The sequence below is a fragment of the Saimiri boliviensis genome, chromosome 14 (genome assembly GCF_048565385.1).
Source record: "Saimiri boliviensis isolate mSaiBol1 chromosome 14, mSaiBol1.pri, whole genome shotgun sequence".
Taxonomy (NCBI): Eukaryota; Metazoa; Chordata; class Mammalia; order Primates; family Cebidae; genus Saimiri; species Saimiri boliviensis.
The window spans coordinates 48,292,394-48,314,464 of record NC_133462.1 but is presented as its reverse complement, the minus strand read 5'-3'; the positions used below and the strand labels follow the sequence as shown (position 1 = coordinate 48,314,464).

The following is a 22,071-nucleotide window of genomic DNA, read 5'->3' as shown; positions in this document are numbered from 1 at the left end:
TAACAGAGTGAGACCCTGTCCTTAAAAATAATAGTAATTCTTGTTTTTATTTTAAAGTGGAGGGCAAAGAGAAAAGAGCCTGACGGAGGACATGTGTTCTCCGGAGGTTAGAGAGCCTCTTCCTTTCCGGGCCATGCTTTTGCGGGGCTTTTGCTGCTGCTTCTTGGAGCCATTCTCAAGCAGTCTGTGCTGGAAGGTCTGCCCTCGCCCACTGGGAGGCAGTGACCAGGGCAGCAGCCTTTTGCCAGTGATTTGCAACTCCGAGGGAGAAGACAGAAGTGGGCAGCGGAGGTGTTAGCGCAGCCAAGGAAATAAGCGACTCACAACTTCACTCTGTCCCAAAGAAATCCTGGTACAGGCACTGTCTGTGGGACATAAGCTCATTGCCTCAGTGGAGCTTGGAATGAGCTGGCTGGCTGACGTGCTGTTTATTTGCAGGGCAGTGTTGAGGTTTTTGTTTATGCTCCTCTGCACAGGAGTACCCTGCTCTTGTCCTCTGAGGACAACTGGACTAGGACCGCACAAGCTGGGAGGTGGTGGCCCTCCTGTCTAGTGCCAATCGGGTGATGGGTGCACAAGCCCCGTGCCCCGGGTTACCGTGGTCGCCTGAGACAGCTCCACGCGGATGTTGATGAGCTGGTTCTGCAGCGACTCCTTTTTGTGCATCAGCTTCTCTGGGTAGGCGGGCTGGCTCCCAAACATCTCCAGCTCCTGGTGGGTCCCCATCAAGGCACTTTCCAGGCTCTCCTGAAGAAAGGCAAAGGCATGGCATGGGCAGCCCTGACAGCTCCTCTCTGGGATTGAATAGCAGAGGCCTGAGCCCTTAGAGGCTCACCAGGGAGCTGAGCGGAGGCTGTCCGTGCTTTGTCGGCTTAATCAGGATGGAGACAGCAGCCCACAGCCTTCTCCAAGCCAGCCCCGCCCATGCACCCCAGCTTAAAACCACCTCCAGCTTCTCACCTTCTCAGCTCGGAGCTGCTGCACCAGCCGGTCCTGCTCCCTCACCACCTTGTTCTGCTCACACAGTTTTCCCAGCAGCTTCTAGGGGCCCAGACAGTGGGGAAGGAGAGGGAGAAAGAAGGGGATGAAGGACATAGTTTGATGGAAACCTGGGAGTTGGGTTACAGGGCCTGGCCTCTGGATATCTCCTCCTTTCCGCTGCAGAGGAACCCTGGACCTTCACCTAGACCTTGGTGGCTCCTGAGAGCAAGAAGACGGGTCTTCATCTTGGGAGGAAGTGAGTTGGGTTGAGAGGGCTGAGAGCCAAGTGTTAAACTCTGACACCCCCGTCCTTCCAAGGGTGGAAATTCACAAAGGACTGAGGAGATGATATGACCTCATCTCCTAGGCTGGTTGTGAGAACAAGCAGCCTTAGAAAAGCAGTGAGCAGTAGAGACTGTCCCTCAGCCCCACAGAACCTTCTCCCTTCCCTCTCAAGATCCTGTTCTTCCTCCTCCCTCTGAAGTCTCAGGATGGCTGAGCCTCCCTCTGAGGTCTAGTCCTGTCAGGAAGGAACTTCTCCCAGTCTCACTGGGCAGATCTATTATCTAAGTAGGGCCCGTGTGATGGGGAGCAGACAGGTGAGGCCAGAAGGAGGGCTCATGCTTTCCTAGTCCATACCTTCATTTACGCCATTCCTCAAACACCTGCTTGGCTCCTTGCCACTGAGTCAGATTTCACCCTCTGGGCCTTTTAACTTCAAGGCCCAACTCAGTGCTACTTGTTTTGTCCCTGAACTTCAGCCCACATGGCCTCACTTCCCTGGCCCTGGCAGAAACTATCGGGGCTCCCCTTCACCAGGTGAATACCATGTTACCACCTCCTGCTGCTACCTGGCGCCTCCCACCAGGCTGAAGCTCCCTGAGGGCAGGGGCAGAGCTGTATTCTCCTTTCTAGTCACGTGTAGGGACTAATGCCATGCTGGGCAGAGTGGACTGACTGATCTATCCCCCAACAAAGTCTGCATTCCCATTACAAGCAGATCCTACTGCTGTAGGCAAGAGGGCAGAGTGCTCAGTGGAGAAACGGATACAGCCAGCATGGGAGGGAAGGGTGAGTAGGTGGTAGATCAGAAAAGAAGGGGGATGAGGAGGAGGTAGGCAGAATCTTGTTGTGGTGAGAGAAGACATGAATCAAAGGTAGGAAGAGCCACCAGAAGGAGAGATGGATGGAGAGAGAGCCCCCGCAAAGGACAGCAGCAGGAGGCTGGAGAGGAGGGAGGGAGCAGGGAGAGCTGCTCTTACATCTGTGTCTTGCTCGTTTAACTTGTAGGTGTGGAGGCTGTCCCGGAACACTTCTGGATACGGAGGGACCTGCAGAAACACGAGGCCGATTACTGCAGCAGGGGCAGGACGAGGGTACGCAGGGCTAGGAAGCTGACATCACATTCCTGCTCTGCTCCTGCCAGAGATCGTGGTCCATCACCTCTGGTGGCTTCTGTTTCAGGGACCTCATTCTTCATCCCCTGGCTGGACGCCTGGGATGGCCCAGCCTAACCCCATCCCAGTTGTCCTAGGCTGACTCTGGAGAGATCAGAACTCTGCTTGAGTCATGCTCTGTATTTCCTCTCCCCCAAGCACTAGGATCTGCTGCTAGGAGGGACTGCAGAGTGTGTCACTCCCAATGGCTTGTTGGTAACCACCATGAGGACATGAGTGAATTCATGGCTGTCTGTGGGAATAGGAAACAGGAGAATGGTAGGAATGAGCATTGGAAACTGTTGAAAACTATTGCTCTAGTTGATTCAACGCCAATCACAGGGCTTGTGTCTAAACAAAAATTGGCAAGAATTCGGAAGGATCTTTGGGTCCAGCAAATGCTGCCTAGCCTTGACACCACATTTGATGCCCACAGCACATTCTATACACCTTTGATATTAGATGATTCCATTACACCAGTCACGCCTTTAACCCCAGCGATGTCTGTCAAGATATGACAAATATGAAATCGAAATCAGAACACTAAGGAGCAGAGTTGCGATCCCCAGCATGGCATGAGATGTTGGTGCTGGCTATTTTGATGGTTTGGGAAATGGGCCTTGGGTTTACCCATGAAAGTGAAGAATGGAGGTGACATAGTGGAATTAAGGAAGGAAGACCAGGCCAGGCCTGTCTGCAGGCAGATGAGCAGGTTGGGTGGCGTGAGCCTCATCCTAGATGGGCAACTCAACCATGCACAAGCAGCTGAAATGGCATTGGCAGGGACCATGCTGCCAGGCAGAGGTCTTACTTGCATGAAGAGTTGGGACCTGGGGGAGGAGTTTTCCACCATGCGGTTCACCATACTGATGAGAGTCTCGCTCTCACTCATCTGCAGCAGAGGAAGGAACGAACTATTCACACTCCGACCCACGTGTCGGTATCTCCCCTTCACCCACCTGTGCCTGTTTCCCAGGAAACAGGGGAGGGCAGCTCTCCCAGTACCCTGGGCTTGCCCTCACCCCTTGCACACCCCTCGTGACCTCTGTTTCAGGACCAGCACTGAAGCGGTCCTTGCAGAAAGGCCACGGAAGGATCCGGGAAGCCACTGGGCCCTTGCCGGAGGCACTGCAGAGGCCTTGACCCGTGACTCTTCCCCAGGGTGCCTGGCTGTTGTGGGTCCCGTCCACGTTGGCCACGGTTGCCATTTCCCTGCCCTGATCTCATTTCTCACACTACTTTGGACAAAGACCATAGAGGCAGTTGGAAGGCTGCTCTCCCCAAACTTGAACTAAGCGAAACGACCAAAAAAGAAAATCTAGGACCTGCTCTTTGGATGGGCCGCCGCAGATACAGAGGCCCAGCCCCTCTCCCTGCCCCTGCCCACCCTCGGCTCTAGTTCAGAAAGTGCTAAACACGGTTTCCAGAGCTGGGCTGGCAGCATCCATGGTGATCTCAGATGATGCCAGGGAGCAAACGAGGAGGCCAAAAGAAGCGAGCCACGTTAAAGGGACACCAGGCTCTCCAACACGTGCTTTCTATTTCCAGAATCCTCAGGAACATGGAAGTGGAAAAACTATTTGCCAATTAAAAAAAGAGAAATGGAAAAAGGGAGTGGATGAGGAGGAAGGGGAAGAGAAAGGAGGGGTGGGAGAAAGGGTGAGCCAACCAGATCCACCAGAAATGCCATCATTTCCCCCACTGGTTTCAATGGGAAAGGACCAAAAAGGGAAAATATCAGGGAATGTCCCTGGCTGTGTCCCTTTAACTCCATGGCTCTGCAGGGGAAGGCAGCAGAAGACGGAGTTGTGCAGGGAGAGCTTTCTGGGAGAGGAAGTGAATGAGAAAGGGAGGAATGAGCCACATTAGGGAAGATTATCTGGGGCTCCCATTCAGAGGGTCCCCCGTGTTTATTTCATTATCTCCAATCTCAGTTGTCCCCACACTGTCCTTTCTTCCTCTCACTCCTTTGAGGCAACAGCCCGAATGCAGCCTTACTTCTACATGTTGTAGGCAGGGCAAGGGCACCCACCACCCCTGTGTTTCCTCTCCCCCAAGCACTGGGATCTGCTGCTAAGAGGGACTGCAGGGTGTGGAGGTCCCAGTGGCTTGCTGGTAAAACTGTGAGAACATCAGTGAACCTGAATCTGCAGCATTTCAAAAGGCTTTCTGAGGAACTGATTTTTCTAACTCTTTAGTCCTGGAAGGAAAGGGCCCTGAGGGCCAGGAGCCATCCCTGCCCAGTCAGCTGTGGGTATCTCATTCCTTCCCCAACAAGCAGATCTAGAGAAGTAGAGGAAGCAAGCAGGAGTGTTCTCATCCTGGCCTGCTCCCACCTGGGCTGCGGCTTTAGGGATCTTTCAGCCCAGGTGGGTCTTCCCTCTAGGAGGATCCTTGTGTGCTACCTTCTTTCTCTCCAAAATGTGAGATTTTGTAAGAAAGCACCTAACCCACTGCCTTACACATGGTAAGTAGTGCTCATTGATATTTTTAAGTTTTGGAAAAACAAAATAAGAACAGCAGCAAGGGGTGATTCCCACTTCTTGCCAATGCCTGACAAAGAGCTCTCATCTCCACTCCCACTCGATTCTCCCAACAAATCTGTGAGGTTGAAAGGAAGGGCAGGTTCTACAATGCCCATTTTATGATTGAGAAAACAAAGACTCAGAGAGACTGTGACATTTACAAGATTTAAAAAAGAAAAATCCTTGTAAATGGTAGAGCTAGAAGCACAGCAACAATGTCTGTGTCCTGGACTCTTCACATCATACAAGACTGCCTTTTAAGAGTATTATCCTTGGTACAGCGGCTCACGCATATAATCCTAGCACTTTGAGAGGCAGAGGCGAGAGGATCGCTTGCGGCTGGAAGTTTGAGACCAGCCTGGCCAACACAGTAGGACACCCATCTCTACAAAAAGAATTGTTTTAATTAGCCAGGTGTGGTGGTTGCACACCTGTCTGTAGTCCTAGCTGCTCACGAGGCTGAGGTGGGAGGATCGCTTGAGCCTGGGAGGTGGAGGTTGCAGTGAGCTGACTGTGCCACTGTACTCCAGCCTGGGGAACAGAGTAAGATCCTGTCTCAAAAAAAAAAAAAAAAAAAAAAAAAAAAACACACACACACAAAAAAAAGAGTAATACCCTTTATCCATGAGGGGGTCCTCTGGAAGGCTATTTCTGAAGCCCCCAGCCTAATGGTCCAGCCCCTCTGTGAGGATAAAGGCTCCCAGGAAGGGACCCTGCTGTCTGCATTGAATGTTTGGACAGATGGGCTTTGTGGATAGAGTAGAAAGCCAGTCACAAGGGTGACAGGGGGGGACAGCTTGCCCAGGAACCTGGAGATGGATGGGCATTGAGCCTGCTCCTCAGTCCTGCAAGGCACCTCGGATCTTGCTTCCCATCAGCAAAAGCCTGGGCCTCCCTGCCCTGCTCCGAGTTGGAATCCTAAGATCTATACTCACATGGCCCGGAATGCTCGTGGTGTGGACACAACAGGCTGCTTCCGGAGCCGGAATGCAATAAGAGCCATCCCTGCTTATTGAACTGTGGACACTGGTGCTGCTTGGTGCCTGAGGCATATTACAAAATCGAACTGAGACATCGACCTGAAGGTCCAGTGAGACAGGAGATGGGTCACATGGCTTGTGACTAGAAGAACCAACAGTTGCAGCTATAGCATCTGATTTTAAATGTATGTTTTTTCCTGCAACTTTAAGAGCATGAACTCATCCTAATGAGGTCTGATGCCGGCTTTGTCACACCTTAGATGTTTCCTCAGCTGTAAACTGGGTCAAAAGCTCGGAGTCACATTCCAAGTTCGGCTGTTCACTGGCTGTGTGATCTTGGCATGTTATTCAACCTCTCTGTGCTTTGGTTTCCTCAGCTGTGAAATGGGGATAATGGCAGTACCCACCTTGCAGGGTTGTAATGAAGACTGAATGAGTTAGAGATCTGAAAAGCACGTAGAATAGAACGGGGCATGGAGGATGCATCCCATTATTGTAGCTGTTGTCATTTCCACCCTCCCAGGCTGCCTCCACAGGACAGTGTGTACTTCTAGGCCACGGTCTGTAGCACAGATCCGAACTTAGGAGTATGTGCTTATATAAATGCCCAGCATAATGACCCCCTTGCCTGTCTAATCTCAGTCTCACAGCTTAAAAGACAAGAAAGGGTTAGAGCCCTGGAGCAGAGACCAGGAGACCAACTGCTTGCTTCTCCTGGAACACTCACTGCCTCTTCAGCTTGCTCACCTGTAAAACTGGGTTGATAATACTCCCTGTGTCTGCCCTGAATTCTCAGGATTGCATGAGCTGTGTATGCAAAGGGGCTTTTGGAGGAACTAACGAATACACTGAGTGAATATTGCTTTTTAAATCATCCTAGAGAGGGTCTGTAGGCCTCAGTTTACCAATTATGGAGTTTAGCAGCAACCTGTGAAATACGATCCGGTGATGTCCCAGATTCAGGCTGAACTAAATCCCTAGCATTTTAGGCCCAGCCTAGAGCTCCCTCCTCCTCACCAGCAAAAATGCAAATTCCCACCTGCCCCCTGGGGGCAGTTCCATCTGAGCTGAGCACTGGAAAAATAAGAGGTGGCATTAATTATTCATGTGCCTACTTATTATGCTTCTTTCCCCAGGAAACTCCCAGCTGTCCTAAAGGGCTTTGAAGGGAAGGGGTGTTCGAGGGCAAACCAAAACATAAGCCACTTTGTTGTGTCCTGCTTGCACCAACAAAGGCTGTCAAATGGTTGGAAGAGGAGGGGGTGGGGAGGAGCGGAGGGTGAGGTAGGAAGGCAGTGGGATGGGAACGGGGGCACCAGCTCTGCCTACCTGCTGATCCAAATACTCTAGGTTTCTTTGCAACTGAAGATCTAAAAGTTCATCCTACCCGGAGCCCGAGGCCCAGAGGCCAAACAGCAACACAAACAAACAGGAACACACAAAAGAAAACAATAAAAAAGAAGCAAAGCAGTTAAGAGTTAGAGACCAGGACAAGGAGAGGCTTCTCCCTCTGCCCTTGAGGAGTTCTTAGGAAGGGAGGGGTTGAGGATGTGGGCAGGCAAAGTAGTTCTCCACCGGACACTCCAGGGAGAGGAGGGGCGCACGCAGACCCCAGTGCCATCTCTCCTAGGTCTGCCTAGGCCTCCCTGGGAGAGGTGAGTGCCACCAGAGCAATTTAGGCAGCACTTGCTAATGGCTGTTTCCAAGTTTTCTGGAAAAATCAGTTGTTTCCAGATGTGAGTGTCTGCTGCGGGCAAGGCTTATCCGCTCTGGACACTGGCAGAGTGCGAATCAGGCAGAGAGGGGAAGGAGCGGCTGCCCAGCCTCCAGCCTGCCCAGCACTCCTCCACCCTGGCCTCCTGGTGCTGCTGTGGAATCAGGTCAGCAACAGGCTTTCTGGACAAAGGTTCGCCTGATGGTCCCAGTGGACCTCCCCCGTCCTCCCAGGTGGAGCGTCTCATCTAGATCTCTAGGTGGTGGCCAAAGTTCTCAGGAGAACAAATTCCAGAGAGAGACACGAGTAGAAAGAGGCAGAGAAAAAGGAGGAGATGCAATTCAAAAACTTTTTTCTTCCTCAATCATATCGCTTGTATCTCTCCCAAAAAGTGGCATTCCAGGCAGAGGACAAATGTGAATTAACTATGCTTCAGGGGAAAGAAGTTTAGGAGCTCTTGCTTCTTGTTAGGAGCTCTGGCCTGACTTTTCCTGCCTAGGCCCCTTCTCCTGCATGCTGGAGAGGGGAGGGGCCAGGATATTACATGCTCCCAGATCTCATCCCTCCTCCACGGCCTGTGTCACAGAAGAGAAGGGGTTACTTGGCACCAAACTTGATGCTGGGGCTAGAGTCCTGTCTGGGAGGGAGGAGGTATCCAGAGGCTCTAAAAACCAGCCGGGCCAGGCACTAGGCACAGAAAGTCCCTGGAGTCTGCCCCAGTTTAGCTCCACCCTTGGTGGAGCGTGGTGTGGGGAGAGTGGAGGGGAGAGAGGACGTACCATCTTATCGTGGACCGTGGGGGATGGTGGGTAGTTGTAGGGGAACAGTCCTGCAGGGACTGGCCTCCTGTCTCCCAGGTAATCATACTGGAAGAGAAAGGGATCGCAGAGGTGAGGGGTCTGGCTGGGACACGGAGTTCCCCACCAGCTGAAGCTTGAGGTTAGGGGTGTTTGTGTTCAGTCCCACAGCAGATCCCAAACCGAAATAGACAGCAGCCCCCCTTGCAAGGATCTGTCCACGTCCTCAAGATTTGAAAAGACAGAACCCTTTCTGCCCTCTTATATGACAGCACAGTTTCTGGCACAACCTGGGGGCATGTACGGAAAGCAATGTTCCCACTCAAGAGGCAAGGCCATCACCAAGGCAGCTCTCCTACAGACAGAACCACAGGCCAGGGGCTCCCCTGGGCAGCACTGCTGGTCCTGCGGACACACAGCCCAGTGGCCCTTTGGCCCAGTTGCTCCCACATCTCTGCCTCTTCTCAGTAGATGATCAGGCTCCTGGGGAATCTCAGGGGATGAGGAAGGAAGGTCAGGCTGGTGGCTCACCTTGGGGGAGCTGATGGATCGCCTCATCACATAGGCAGCAGGGTCAGCATAGATGTCTTCGCTGCGAGGTGGCAGCCGCTCAAAGCGGGCACTGGGTGAGCGGACGGGGGAGTAAATGCGGGCACGGCTGTAGGAGCCCTGGCTGGGTGAGCGGGGCACAGAGTGGGAGCGGGGCTGCAGGGACAGGCGTCGCAGGGAGCTAGAGGCGGCATCCAGCTCATCATAATAGACTGGCTGCCGGGAGGGGCTGGGGATCCAGACAGTGCCATCCTGCCGCCCGTAGCCAGCGGGCTCCTTCCACTCGCGCAGCTGGTAGGCAGGGCCACCCCCGTTGCGGAAGGCATGGCGCTTGTCCTCCATGGCCCAGGGTGGGCTGATCCGATCGTAGGCCGGCATGGAGCAGATGCTGTCTGGACGCACCCCTGGCGGGTAGTACTGGTAATCATCGGGGTATTGGGAGGCGTAGGGGCCATAGTACTCAGGGACCCTGCGGGACACAGGGTAGAACCTAGAGGGACTGAGAGAGAGGGGACATTGTAAAAAAGGCAGACAACACAGGTATCCCCCACCCACCAAAGCCCCACTTCCAGGTCCCCCAGCCCAGTGCTTGAATAGGTACACAGGGGCTGAGGTTTATTCCAGAGGTGAGGGAAAGACTCCTGTCCGGAAAGCCCCCTTCCTCAACCAGCTCCGCAAGGCTGGACATTGCCATTCAGAGCTTAAATCTTTCTCTTTAAAATGGCGTATCCCTAGGAAGAAACGTGAAGCCTTATTAGCCATCTCCATCTCACATGAACCGCTTTATCAGATCTTTTCCGAGAGGCAAATCGAAGAAAGTCTACCAGGTACCTGAAGGAGGGCAACGTAGGAGGGGCAAAAGGGTGGCATCCTGATTTATTTTATTTTAGAGAAGAGGTCCATTCTGTCACCTCACCAGGATGGACTGCAGTGGGGCCATCACGGCTCACTGCAGCCTTGAACTCCTGGGCTCCAGCGATCCTCCCACGTCCACCTATAGAGTAGTAGCTGGGACCACAGGTGTGAGCCACCATGCCCGGCTTCCTAACTGTATGATCTTGTCAGGAGCAGAACCAGTAGGTTCTTGGTACTCATCCCAGGTGATCCTCTCCAGAGCAGGTCTGATGTTCCCAGGCACCAGACCCCCAGCAATGTGCGGCCGCTCAAGCCACTAGAGGGCAGGTTCCTCCCAGGCCCCACGGCCTTCCTGAAGCTGTGGCTTGTAGTCCCTGGAGCTGCCCAAATCCCCAGGGAAGGAGTCTGCAGCCCCCATTTGCCCTGATGGACACCATTGGGCCCAATAAGTGTCCCCAAATATTTCAAAGCCAGTCAATGGATAAAGGAGTAAATGGTCACAGAGGGCCGTGCTGGGACTAATGAGCTACTTTCTTTCTCTATCTTTCTTTCTTTCAACTTCATATAAATCATGGCTTTAAAACAATTAGAGCTGTTCAGAAATCAGGCTGGAAGTGGTGGCTCACACCTATAATCATAGCACTTTGGGAGGCCAAGGTGGGTAGATCACCTGAGGTCAGGGGTTCGAGACCAGCCTGGCCAACATGATGAAACCCCATCACTACTAAAAATACAAAAATCAGCCAGGTGTGGTGGCTGGCACCTGTAATCCCAGCTACTCAGGAGGCTGAGGCAGGAGAATAGCTTGAGCCCAGGAGGCGGAGGTTGCAGTGAGCCAAGACAGTACCACTGCACTCCAGCCCGGGCAATACCGCAATACTTCATCTCAAAACAAAACGAAAAACACAAAAACGGAGTGGGTTGGTCTGGCAGTGAGTCAGTCTCAAGTGGGTGGAACCCTGGAGGAGAGGATGTTGGAGGAGGGCCCGCAGCTTGGATGGACGTCTGACTGTAACAACTTTGGGCCCCTTCCGAAGCCTGCTGTGTTCTGGGCTCCCCAGCTCGCCATGGAGAGGTGTTGGGGCACTCTGTCTTTTCTTCTGAAGGAGGTAGATGGAGAAACCAAGAATCAGGGACGGCAGCCAGACTCTAATGGTGGAGCCACAGGGCAGGAAGGATTCAGGCAAGCTGGGAAGCGTGGGATTTGCTCCCAACTCAGCCTGGCTTCCAGGTTTTCAACAGGGGAGGCCCTGTGGGCTATGACCCCGCCCCCATGCTCTGGCCATAACACCATATCAGCCTCATCCCGGGCCCCACCAGGCCTCACCTCCGAAGGTCTTCGGGCGGGGGTACCCCCCGGCGCAGGTTCACCCACTGCTGAAGCTGGTTCATGGAGCTCTTGCGCTGGGCAATTTTGTCAGGGTTGGTGCGTGGCGGGAAGCTCCGCCGGTGTCCCCCAGTCTCTCCGTCCTGAGGCGGGAAAGCTGTGCTCCCTGGCCGGCTTGGGGAGTGGTACTGCCAGCCATTGGGCTGGGCAGGCTGTTCCCCACCCCGTGGTACCCTTGGGCCTTCGGGGTATGGGCTGCCCGGCTCTGAGGCTGGCTCCGGTCCAGTGGGGAGGCCGTTGGCTTTCACCAGAGGCTCTTTCTTGACTTCGGGCCTCTCAGGCCTTCTCTCTGCCTTCTCGCAGCCTCGGCCATCACCCTCCCCTCGAGTCTTGGCCTCTGGTTCAGGCTTGGGGAGGCTGTGGTGGGGCGGCTGGTGGTGGTGCTTGCTGGGCGGGATGTTCTCCGAGTCTGGCTTCTCATGGCTGCAGGATGTCAAGGGAGATGATGTCAGTGACTCCAGCCCAGCATGGCGGGGGCAGGGGGTGCCAGACTGGGAAGGAGAAAGGAGTGGGAAGGATGGGTGGGGAGGTGTGTTAACTCCGCTCCCCAGGTCTTCTCTGCAGGTCATTTCCCACCACCCTCTGTCAGCCTGCTTCAGCCCAGCCTTCAAGCTATGGCCACAAGTAATCTCACCCAGTCTTTTTCTTCTCTTTAGTCTGTCCCTGATCCAGCTCCCCACGTTGGGTTTGCACTCACATCAGTAACTGTCCTTGATACCCCAGTGACAAAGGCTTGTTATGGGGCAGCTCTCTTTCCTACAGAAAGTTACTTAACTGCCGTGAGTCTCGGCTTTCTCATCAGCAGAATGGGCATAATAACAACTCCCCTCCTAGAACTTCTGTGAGATATTTATGGCAGGTCCCAGGAGCAGAAATTGCTGCTTTCAAACTCACAAGCCCATAAACACGCTAGCTCCCTTCTCCGAAACACATTTCTTCCAGGACTGACTTTCCGTGAGAATACAGGCCCCACAAGGGTAGGAACGCGGCAGACGTTCTTCCGTTGTGTTTCTAGCACCCACTACAGTACCTTACACATTCATATTTACAGTAAGTATTTGTGAAACGAATGAATGAACTCTTGGAAGCATGCCCCTTGGTTGAAGCGAAGATGGAAACTTGTGAGTTTTCCCCCTTCAGCTTCCCAAGCTCCACACATTCAAGCATCCTTGTTGAAACATTGCTTGGTAAACATTTCTAAGCTATGTGAATGGACTTGGAGTCTACACTGGGAAACTCCCTTCTCCTGGATCCCTGTTAGCACCTAACTCAAGACTCCACACCCAGCTAAGGGAGAGACAGACGCTGAGACCGTGGGTGATGGCGGGTGATGGGAGCAGCCATATGCTAAGAGTTTATTGCATGTCAAGTGTTTTACACACACTCTGTGTAGGCCTCATGACAACTCTATGATGTAGAGTTGTATTTTCTGGGTTTTGAGCAGAGGAACCTTGGGTTCAGAGAGGGTAAGTCCCTTACACTGAGGTCACGCTGCAGCCAAGTGGACAAGGTGTGATTCAAACCTGAGTTTATTTTCCTCCAAAGATGGTGTGCTTAACACACACAGCCGAGAAAAACATGCAAATGTCCCTGACCTCTGGCTCCTGGCCAGGCCCCAGTGGAACCTGGCTTCCCTCTTGGCCCCCTCCAGCTCAGACAGAAGAGGAGGAGCTGGCTAGGGGAAGAGAGACTTCAGGCTCTGAAATCACTCAGCCAGGCCTCCCGCCTGGATGCAAGGTGGTGGCTCACACCCTCTCCAGGGCTTTAAGCAGGCACAGTGAGATTAGCAATGGCCCAGAGCTGGGAGTGTCTTCCACTCTCCTCTTTATTCTTTCTGCACCCCACACTCAGTTCCCTGGCACTCACCTGTGCCGCACAGCTTGGGGCACAGACTTCTGGGCTGGAGGGATCTGTACTCGAGCAGCCTCCCCCATGGCCTGGATCCAGGCCTCTTGCTCCTCAGGGCTTTCGGCACTGAAGAAGTAGGTGCGGACGCCGGCATGCTCGGCCTGTGGGGAGAGGCAGCGCGTGGAGCTGGCCTCGGCCTCATCCACCCAGCACACAGTCACCTGTCGGGAGAAGACACAGACGCCCACAGAAGGGGCAGTCAGTTGGGCCATTCCTTGCACCTGGGCTCTTCCCCATGCGGAACTCAGGAGCAAGGTGAGAAGGGCAGCTTGCAGCCTCCCCGCGGGCTCCAGCTGGTACCCAGGTATCCACCTTGGCTGGCTCTCTGGGCACCATTAGGCAGCCCATTAACCGGGTCAGCCTACTTGCCCCACCTGGGGTGATTAAAGCAGGAGGGACAACGATCACACCCACTTTCCCAGCAAACGCCATGTTTGATTTCAAAGGCAATGACCCCATGTCTGGGAGAGAGGACCCCCTGAGCACACACCAATCTTAGCCCCAGCTTCACTGCTGAGAAGCTAGTCTCTTCCACGTGGAGAGACAGCCGAGCCACTCTCTGCGGGCATGCAAAGGCAGGCACTGGCATACAGACAGAGCACACTACCTAGTTGGCGGCCGTGAGCAGGCACTGCGGGCGGGAACCCAGAAGAGAGCTCCTGTCCAGAGGAGGGGTCCTCACGCGGTCAGAAGGAGGAGAAGCAGAGAACAGGTCAACCAAACACCAGAGGGAGAGGCAGAAGACGACGCAGCAGGAAACGGTGAGGAGCACAGGGAAGGGGGGATTTTCAGATTGTTCCCTTGTACTCAGCATCCCCACCGGGAACAGCAGCACCCAGCAATGCCCAGTTCCGCCTACCAAGGGGTGGGGAGTGGAGAGCTTGCACCAGGGAAATTTGGGCTGGTGGTGGAGAGTCAGGGAATCGCAGTGCTAGCCTGGCTCTGCTCCCAACCAGCTCTGTAACTGCAGACGAGTTGTGGTTTTGCTCTGGCCTTCACTGATGCATCTATTTCATGGGAACAGGGGCCGCCTGGTGAAACTCGAAGTTTTTAGGCTACAAGGAAAAGAGGCCACAGGACTAAATTCTTTCTGGGATCTCAGCATACTCCCCAGTGAGATCCTCGGTAGCCTGGATTAGCCCACTCGACAGGGGACATCTAGTAGTGACTCAGAGTCTCAGGTGTGAGCCTCACTCCAGCCTCTGACCCCTTGAGCCCTAAACCCTGGATCTCTAGGGGTTGAGATAGCCTGGGGCTCTCCTGAGTAACCACATCAAACCCACATCCTCTGAATGCTCACAAGGTTCCTCAGCTGCAGCTGATCCCACCTTACCTCCATCTGTCCCCAGCCCTCAGTTTCTTTCTGACAGGAGCCAGGATGGGTCTCCTTCCTCTGGTCCCCACCCAGCAGAGGGCTTAGCTTGTGGGTGGAGCTCAGGGCAGGTGTGGGAGAGGGCAGGGGAGGTGTTGTCAAAAAGCCAGTGAGGCCAGAAGAAGGCAGCTGGGACTTGCAACTGATGGGGGTAGAGAGACCAGGGACCCAAGCAAATCCTCTGGGTGGAGAACACAGAGTTATTGTAGAGAGGAGACACATAGGCAGGGCTTGTGGGTGTGTCTTGGGCTGGTGGGAGTGGGCAGTAAATGAATTCATCGATTCAGTGAGCATCCAGGCAGAGGCCTGTGTGCACGGAACTCACTGGGGGTACCAGTCACAAGGAAGGCAAAGACAGGCTCTTGCACTTGAAGAGCTGACAGTCACACTGGGGGACAAAACAGGCCACGGGAAACAAGGACAGAACGGAGGCACAGGGACAAGTGCTGTGACGGGAAGGCAGAGGGCCTGGGCAAAGACAGGGCCATTGATGGGGCGTGGGCAGGGGCGCTGGCCTGGAACTATGAAAGGGAGCCAGGGAATTGAGGGCGCTGTCCCAGAGGGGCAAAGCCCCCGGAGCCTCTGTGGGGCCGAATGAGAAGGAGGTTAAGGCATTCAGCGGTAGCCTGGGCAGGAACAGTTCCTGGCTCACTCTTGGCCATCCAAGAGTTTCACTCGGTGGCCACAGCAGGACAAGCCTCCCATCTGTCTCGGCTCCCCTCCCTTCCCTGGGGAAGGCCACTGAATAGCCACAATCGGAACCCTGTGTGGGCCACTAAGCACAGCCCTTGGAGTCAGTTTTTAAAGAGGCAGCTCAGTGAAGGGGAAGGAGGTGAGGAGCTGGTGGGCAGAGAGGTGATATCTGGGGGCTGTGCTGGAGGAGTGTGTCAGTCACTCGGGGAGGTTTATCTCATGCCTGCTCCTGGCAGAGATCCAAGCTGGAGCATGTCTGTGTCTCTACACAGGTCTGGTGGGGAGGGCGAGACAGGCTGTTTGATTGTGTGTGTGGGTGGCGTGTATGTGTGTCTGTGTATAACAGGACGACTTGTTGTTGGTTAAACAGCCTGTTCCTATTTCCCCAGCTAGAACTGGCTCCCTGGAGTCAGAGTTTTATTAATTGTTCATTCTCTTCACACTTCTGGCATACAAGACCCCGGGAGGCTGGAAACTAATTATGTGCCAAGAAAGTCCTTCCTTGCTCCCTGTAGCGGCCCCTGTGCCTGCTGCCCAGCTCTTTTCTGTGGCCAGGTGACTGGAGCCTGAAGGACAGGAAGGGACAGAGTCTCTAAGGCTCTAGAAGCTCAAGGAGTGACCTGCAGGTCCTATCGTCTAACATCATAGCTTTGAAGGGTCTTGGACAGCAATTCTCAATTGGGGGAGAGAGGGCTTTGCACCAAGAAAATGTGTCGTTGATATTATAATGTTATATTTGGAAAATGAAAAGGAACCTATGATTTTTGCATCATAAAATACAAAAGGGCATGAGATTTTTATGGTTTTTGATGGGTCATGAATTTTTAAATGTGGAAAAACACTGGCCTAGGACGAGCCAGCTGCAGGCACATCTTTACCGGGTGGCTCCCCAGGGGTTCCAGGCGGTGATACGGAGCGGGCAGGAAAGGCCCATTTTCCTGTGCACTTCTTCTCTCAAATGGTTTCTTCATAAGGTTTGCAGCTCTTGAGTGGAATAAAACTCAACTGCTAATATTCTCTAAAGATTGAAATTTGGGCCGGGTGCGGTGGCTCACGCCTGTAATCCCAGCACTTTGGGAGGCCGAGGCGGGTGGATCACGAGGTCAAGAGATCGAGACCATCCTGGTCAACATGGTGAAACCCTGTCTCTACTAAAAATACAAAAAATTAGCTGGGCATGGTGGCACGTGCCTGTAATCCCAGCTACTCAGGAGGCTGAGGCAGGAGAATTGCTTGAACCCAGGAGGCGGAGGTTGCGGTGAGCCGAGATCGCGCCATTGCACTCCAGCCTGGGTAACAAGAGTGAAACTCCGTCTCAAAAAAAAAAAAAAAAAAGAAATTTGAGTATGTTTGACTTGGGGGTAGGTCCAGTTCCCTGAAGCCACGGTGGGGAAGAAGCCTTTCCAGAAAAGATCTCAGAACCCCATCAGCCCCAGCTCCGGCCTCTGCCCAAAGGAATTTCCCAGGGGCAGGCACTGGGCAAAAGGTCCAAGGACTCAGGACATAACGACTCCTGCCCCAGTGACAGTTGTGGTGCTGCTGAAACACATCTCTACTGGTCCACTCTGGGGAGAATTGCCTGCCAGGCCCCTAAGAGAGGAGGCAGGTCCCAGTATAGCCTCGTCTTCGCCTTATGAGAGACTGCGCTGAGTGTCGGGGCCATTGCTACTCCCCCTCCCCGCCCCCCACCACCGCTATCACCACCAACACCTGGGATTCCTTAGGGCAATGGCTCTTGACCCTTCTCCATTCCCATAGGCTCTGGAAGAGCAGGCCTCCCTCCCTCACCGGCCCTGGGAGGGGAAGGCCAACTGACCTTAAACGTGTGTTTCCGGCTGATGTTGTCGGAGGGCTGCACTGCAGCTACCCGGAAGCTCAGGAGGGGGATGCTGCCCAGGATGCTCTCTTCCTTCTCATCTGTCAGGGAGGGAGGCACAAGAAAGGGGTGTGCGTTGGCGGGGGGAGTTGTTGCCCCTCCCTGATCAATATCAATACACATTCGTTGTTCACCTCCTATTTGTCAGGCACACAGGGCCACCACACACGCTCTGAGAGGACACTTCCTGGAGTTAGGGAGCGTGGTGGCCCTGTAGATGCTTTTCCAGGCACTGGGACTACAGAGGTGAATATGAGAGAGGGAGTGCCTACCCTAAGGGAATTCACATTCTAGTGCCCAAATCAACACATAAATAACAGCAGATATTTCATATTTCGGAACTGCGCAGGCACAAAGCCGTGAAGAGGTACTATCAGCACCTTCATTTTATAGATAAGGAAGGAGACACAAAGAGGTTAGAGGATTTGTCCAAGGCTACTTAAGCAACAAGTGGTAAAATTGGTCTTCGAACTCAAAAAGTCAACTCCAAAGCCAGCATTGTTGACCACTGTCCTATCTATCCTGCCTCACTAAACAAGACCATCCCCGCAGTGGCTTATGTAACAAGGTGGTGCGATAGAGCATGGTAGAGGGACTGCCCCACCTTCCACTCTCTGGCGCCTCTGGGAAACTCTTTCTAACGTTCTCCCTGGCACGCAGAGCCTGCTCTGCCCTCTCCTGCTGCAGGTCCCTGCTGAGGTTCTACGTCTCCACAGGAAAAGGCACCCCAGCACGGAGTGCTCTGGCCCTCTTCTCCCTGGGATCTGGCTAACAGTCCAGCTATTACACAATTCATCCCGAATCTCCAAAGGAGCCTGATGGATTGGCCAGTTGGGCCCCCAGCTGTCAGCAGGAGGCAAGAAAGGGAGGGAGTGCTCTGTGGGACAGTAGTGGGGACAACTATGAGACCACGGCAAGACCCTCCCCATCTCCCTGGGGTCACTATTTGCTCCCCAGGCTGGGAACTCTGAAAGGCCTTCAGCTAGGGTTCAGAAGAAATCTCTGTAGGGTCATAAGCTCCTCAAGCCCTGCTTCTCCTCTTCCTCGTCACAGCTACATGATACTTGGCCCACAGTTCAGCTTCTCTGTTCGGACTCAGCATGGTACCGGGAGGAGGGGATAAACCAGAGTAGGAGGAGGCACTTGAGGGGGGAACCCCAGGGCTGCCTTCAGGAGAGCTGAGGCTGTCATCCTCCAGAGATGGAGCCCATGCCTGGTGGAGTCCAGGCCAGCATTTGGGGGCGTCCTGAGTCCATCTCTTGGTGAACAGTGACCCCCGTTTTGGTAAAGACTCAGACCAAACACCTCCTGAGCGTTTGGGTTCTCAGCCCTTGGAGGTTCTACCCCTACTGCTTCCCAAACACTCTCTTCTGCAGAGACCCCCGCTTTCCTCCCAGTTTCCCTCCCACTCTGGCTCCAGTGTGGCTCCATATCCTGGAGGCTCAGCACCCAGGTCCTGGGCCTGGGCAGAGTCCCCTCCCCCAGTCTTGGGCTTTTCTCTGGGTCTGCACTGTGTATGCTCAGCCCCTTCCTGATTTCTCTCCTTGAGGTTCAGGTGGCTGCAGTACAGCAACCAGGGATAGCAGTGCTCTGTAGGGTCACTGGGTACAACCTTTGTTTGCTGAAGTTAATGATTCACTGAATTGCTCTCAGGAGGCCTGGAAATCAGGGCTGTGCCCTCCTGGGTCAAGGAAGTGAAGGAAACAGCCTCTCCCGCTTCATAACAATTGTGCCCTCTCCTGCATCTCTCCTCTCATCCCTCACACCTGTTTCCTCCCCCGCATCTTCATGGTGCCGCCATGACTGACATCAATGCTTGTTGGCACCCTCAGCCTGCCTTGGCACAACTTTTAAAAAGAGAGAGTAGGGAGAGGGAGAGGATGTTGGGGTGGACAGAGAAGGTGAAAAGTGGAAGATATTATGTTCACTCAGTCGGTGTTGACTGAGCACCGACCAAATGCCACACGGTGGCTTAGGTGCTGTGGATACAGCCGCGATGAACACTGACAGCAGTTCCTGCCTTCACAGACGGGACTGTGCATTCCAGTGGGACAGGAGGAAGAGCCACGCACAAGCTCCAATTAATAGGTGACCTACTAGTCGTGACTAGTGACCTCCTCCTCCTTGTCCTTGTCCTCTCGCCCCACTCCTCCAGAACTTCGCCACCCACACGACCACCTTGTTCGCCCAGTGTACCGCCGGCACTCTGCCTGAAACCTAGCAAGCATTGTTGAATGTGAACTGAATGAGTGAGGGTGTGTGTGCGAACAAGTGAGCTCTGTTTTTATCCTGCTGCCACTGGTGCCGGCACCACAGTGGGGACATCTGCCCTGCTGGTGCCCATCCAAAGCTGAGCTCGGGGGTATGGCAGAATGAGAAAGAGTGGTGGGTCTTAGCTTCCTACTGGTCCGAGGGCCAAGCTCACCTTTATAGTAGAAGAGGCAGCGATCCACCAGGACGAACCAGCGCTTGTTCCACTGCTTAACTCCGGAGCTGGCCTGCAGGACATGGGAGAGGCAGATGTGAGGGCTGCAAGCTGGACGGGGAAGACGAGGTGGGGTGCAGGGAAAAGGGCACCGCATCAATTATAAGGACATCCTGGCCCCAGCTGCAGCTCTGCTGTTAATGCACGGCAGCAAGCCCCGGAGACCTCAGACGCAAGGAACTGACATTAGCTTATTGCCTGTGACCTTCCAGTTCTGTCATTCAGTGCCTCCCCTGGGGAGGATAAAAGAGGCAAGAGACAGGCAGAATGACTGAAGTGGAAGGGCAGGCAGGGAGAGTGGCAAGGCCAATCTGGTGCCAATCAGTGGACCCCAGACTTGCAGGAGACACACCTATCCCCCCATAATAAGCAGGACCTGCTGGGGAGCTAGTGGGTTGCTCCCGGGGGGTTGGGGACCCAGCATGTTTCAAGATCATTGCATCTACCCATTAAGAAAACAGGCTGGGTTCCCAAGTTTGACACAAATTTTTCGGTGTGACTTTGGGAGTATACTCGGTTTCTCTGAGCCCTTCATAATATTAGGAGACTGAGTCACAGAGACAGCAGGACGACATACCAAAAAAACACACAGACTGTCATAAGCACAGAGGAATCCTCATTCTAGGAGGAGAAGGCGGAGGCTAAGTGGCCAGAACAGCAGGGTGGACTCACCTGTTTGAAGAGCCAGCCCGCCTTGGTGACTGGCGCGTTGGGGTTCCGCTTCATGGAGTGTGAGCGCTTGCCAAAGGCGACAGCTTTGCGGGTTGTGCGAGTTGCCTGGGGGCAGAGAGAGAAGCTGGCCTAGCTCCCTGTCTCCTCCTTCCTGCTGTGTCTGCAAGGGAGCCACCCCTGCTTGAGCTGCTATCCCTATAGGGTTAACCCTGGGGCACCCTCACGCCAAGGAGCCCCGGTATGAATCTCAGATCTATTACTAGCTCAAAGGCAGGGACTTTCAGTTCTTTGGCAATTTTTCTCATTTCTAAATTAGGGCTCAAAATAATAGTTCCAAAAAACAAAATAATAGTCTTACCTGTCTCACAGCTTTTTTTTTTAGGGGGCAGGGAGGTGAAAATAGTGATTTCTAATTTCACTCTGGCCTATCCTACTGCCAGCCTCCTTACTCCTCCCCATTCTGGAAGTTAACGCCCCGCACCCTCCTCCTCTGAGAGGCCCATGCGTCATCTCATGCCCAGCGTAACGTGGAGCTGGGAAGAGAGACAGGTGTTCTCCTAGCTCTGTGTGGCCACTGGCCACTGTCGTCCTTCCACACTCTGGCAACAGTCCACCTTTCTAGAAGCATCACTGCCTGATGTCCCACTGTTTAATCCTTCTCAGCACTGTCCGCTGCTCGATCGTTCTTTCAGAGTCTAAGGGTTTTGATGTCAGTCCTCTTCATTCTGTCTTGCATCACTGTGGAAAATCTCCTTGCTCGGGAGCAGGACCCATCAATGCCCTAACTTCATCCCGCCTTGATGTCCTGGTCTCCAGCACTCTTCACCTGCACTCCAGCCACGCGCTCCCAGGGTTACAGCTTTAATCTTGCCAGCACCCCAAGCCCCTCTGCTGCTCTCTTCACTTTCAGGATAACTGCTTTCTGACTCCAACATTCCACACTTTGGGCTTTCTCACTCCATGAACTCAACACCAGCTTTCCTACTTCATTGAGGTCCCCAGCTCCTCAATTCTTCTCTTTTTTTCTGGATCCATCAGCTCCTCCCAGTTTCAGTTACTTCCCCACAAAGCCTAGGCCCCATGGTGGAGTCTATCCGCTGGACTCTCACAAACCCAATCTATTGTCTTCCTCCCTCATTTTCTCTAAAACTCAATACAGCACTCCAAATTCATCAAATGACCGACTCTCCCTGCACCCAGAGCCAGATTATGGTGCTGTTGGAGAAAAAAACAAAAATCACACTGCTGTATAGATGAGGTTGCCACAGAGCTGCCGTCCCAATCCCAAACGGCAGCTTTACGCCACACCCTCACCATCCTCCCCACCCCGCAACCTCCCCTGCCTCTGCCCTCCTCACAGTGGACCTGCTTGCTCCTCCAGAGAAATTCAAGGCTATTAGACACGCACTCCCTCAATTTCACACCCTTTTACCTAGAAAATGAGTGTCCTTACCAATATCTTTGCCTCTTCTCCTCCAACGTCAAAAGAAGAGGTGCTGCCCTCCTTCCAAGGCTGACACTTCTGACCCGCTGTGTCCTCTGAGACTAAGCTCCACTGAGCATCTCCTCTCAAGTATGTCTCTGATGCTTCCTCCTCCACTGACGTCTTCTCCTTAGCAAATGGACTCAAGTCTCTCCATCTGAAAGTGTCTCTATCTCTCTCTCACACTGCCACACACACACCCAAATTCCCCCTTCAATGCTATACCCACTGTCCACTGTGAGGTAATACCTTCCCTCACTTACTCATCAGTACTAGGCTCCTGGGAAGAGTTTCCACTTTCTTTTTCTTTTTCATTTTCATTTTTTTTTCATTCCGTTGCCAGGCTGGAGTGTAGTGG

The 22,071-nt window shown here is 53.6% G+C and overlaps 1 protein-coding gene across 15 annotated transcripts in view; it reads right to left on the bottom strand.

The window, feature by feature from the left end:
- Positions 1-22,071, bottom strand: part of PLEKHA6 (pleckstrin homology domain containing A6) — a 162,083-nt gene that overhangs the window by 29,891 nt on the left and 110,121 nt on the right. For 8 of the 15 annotated variants that reach the window (XM_074384975.1, XM_074384984.1, XM_074384980.1 and 5 more), the window contains 12 exons: positions 20,231-20,335; positions 19,499-19,571; positions 17,014-17,114; positions 13,091-13,293; positions 11,165-11,647; positions 8,965-9,481; positions 8,416-8,502; positions 7,252-7,305; positions 3,229-3,309; positions 2,244-2,312; positions 961-1,041; positions 598-747 (listed from right to left, as the gene is read on the bottom strand). In XM_074384975.1, coding sequence (XP_074241076.1) covers positions 598-747; positions 961-1,041; positions 2,244-2,312; positions 3,229-3,309; positions 7,252-7,305; positions 8,416-8,502; positions 8,965-9,481; positions 11,165-11,647; positions 13,091-13,293; positions 17,014-17,114; positions 19,499-19,571; positions 20,231-20,335 — 2,004 coding nt within the window. The remainder of the gene's footprint in view (positions 1-597; positions 748-960; positions 1,042-2,243; positions 2,313-3,228; positions 3,310-7,251; positions 7,306-8,415; positions 8,503-8,964; positions 9,482-11,164; positions 11,648-13,090; positions 13,294-17,013; positions 17,115-19,498; positions 19,572-20,230; positions 20,336-22,071) is intronic. The other 7 variants (XM_074384977.1, XM_074384978.1, XM_074384983.1 and 4 more) reach the window with 5 other exon arrangements.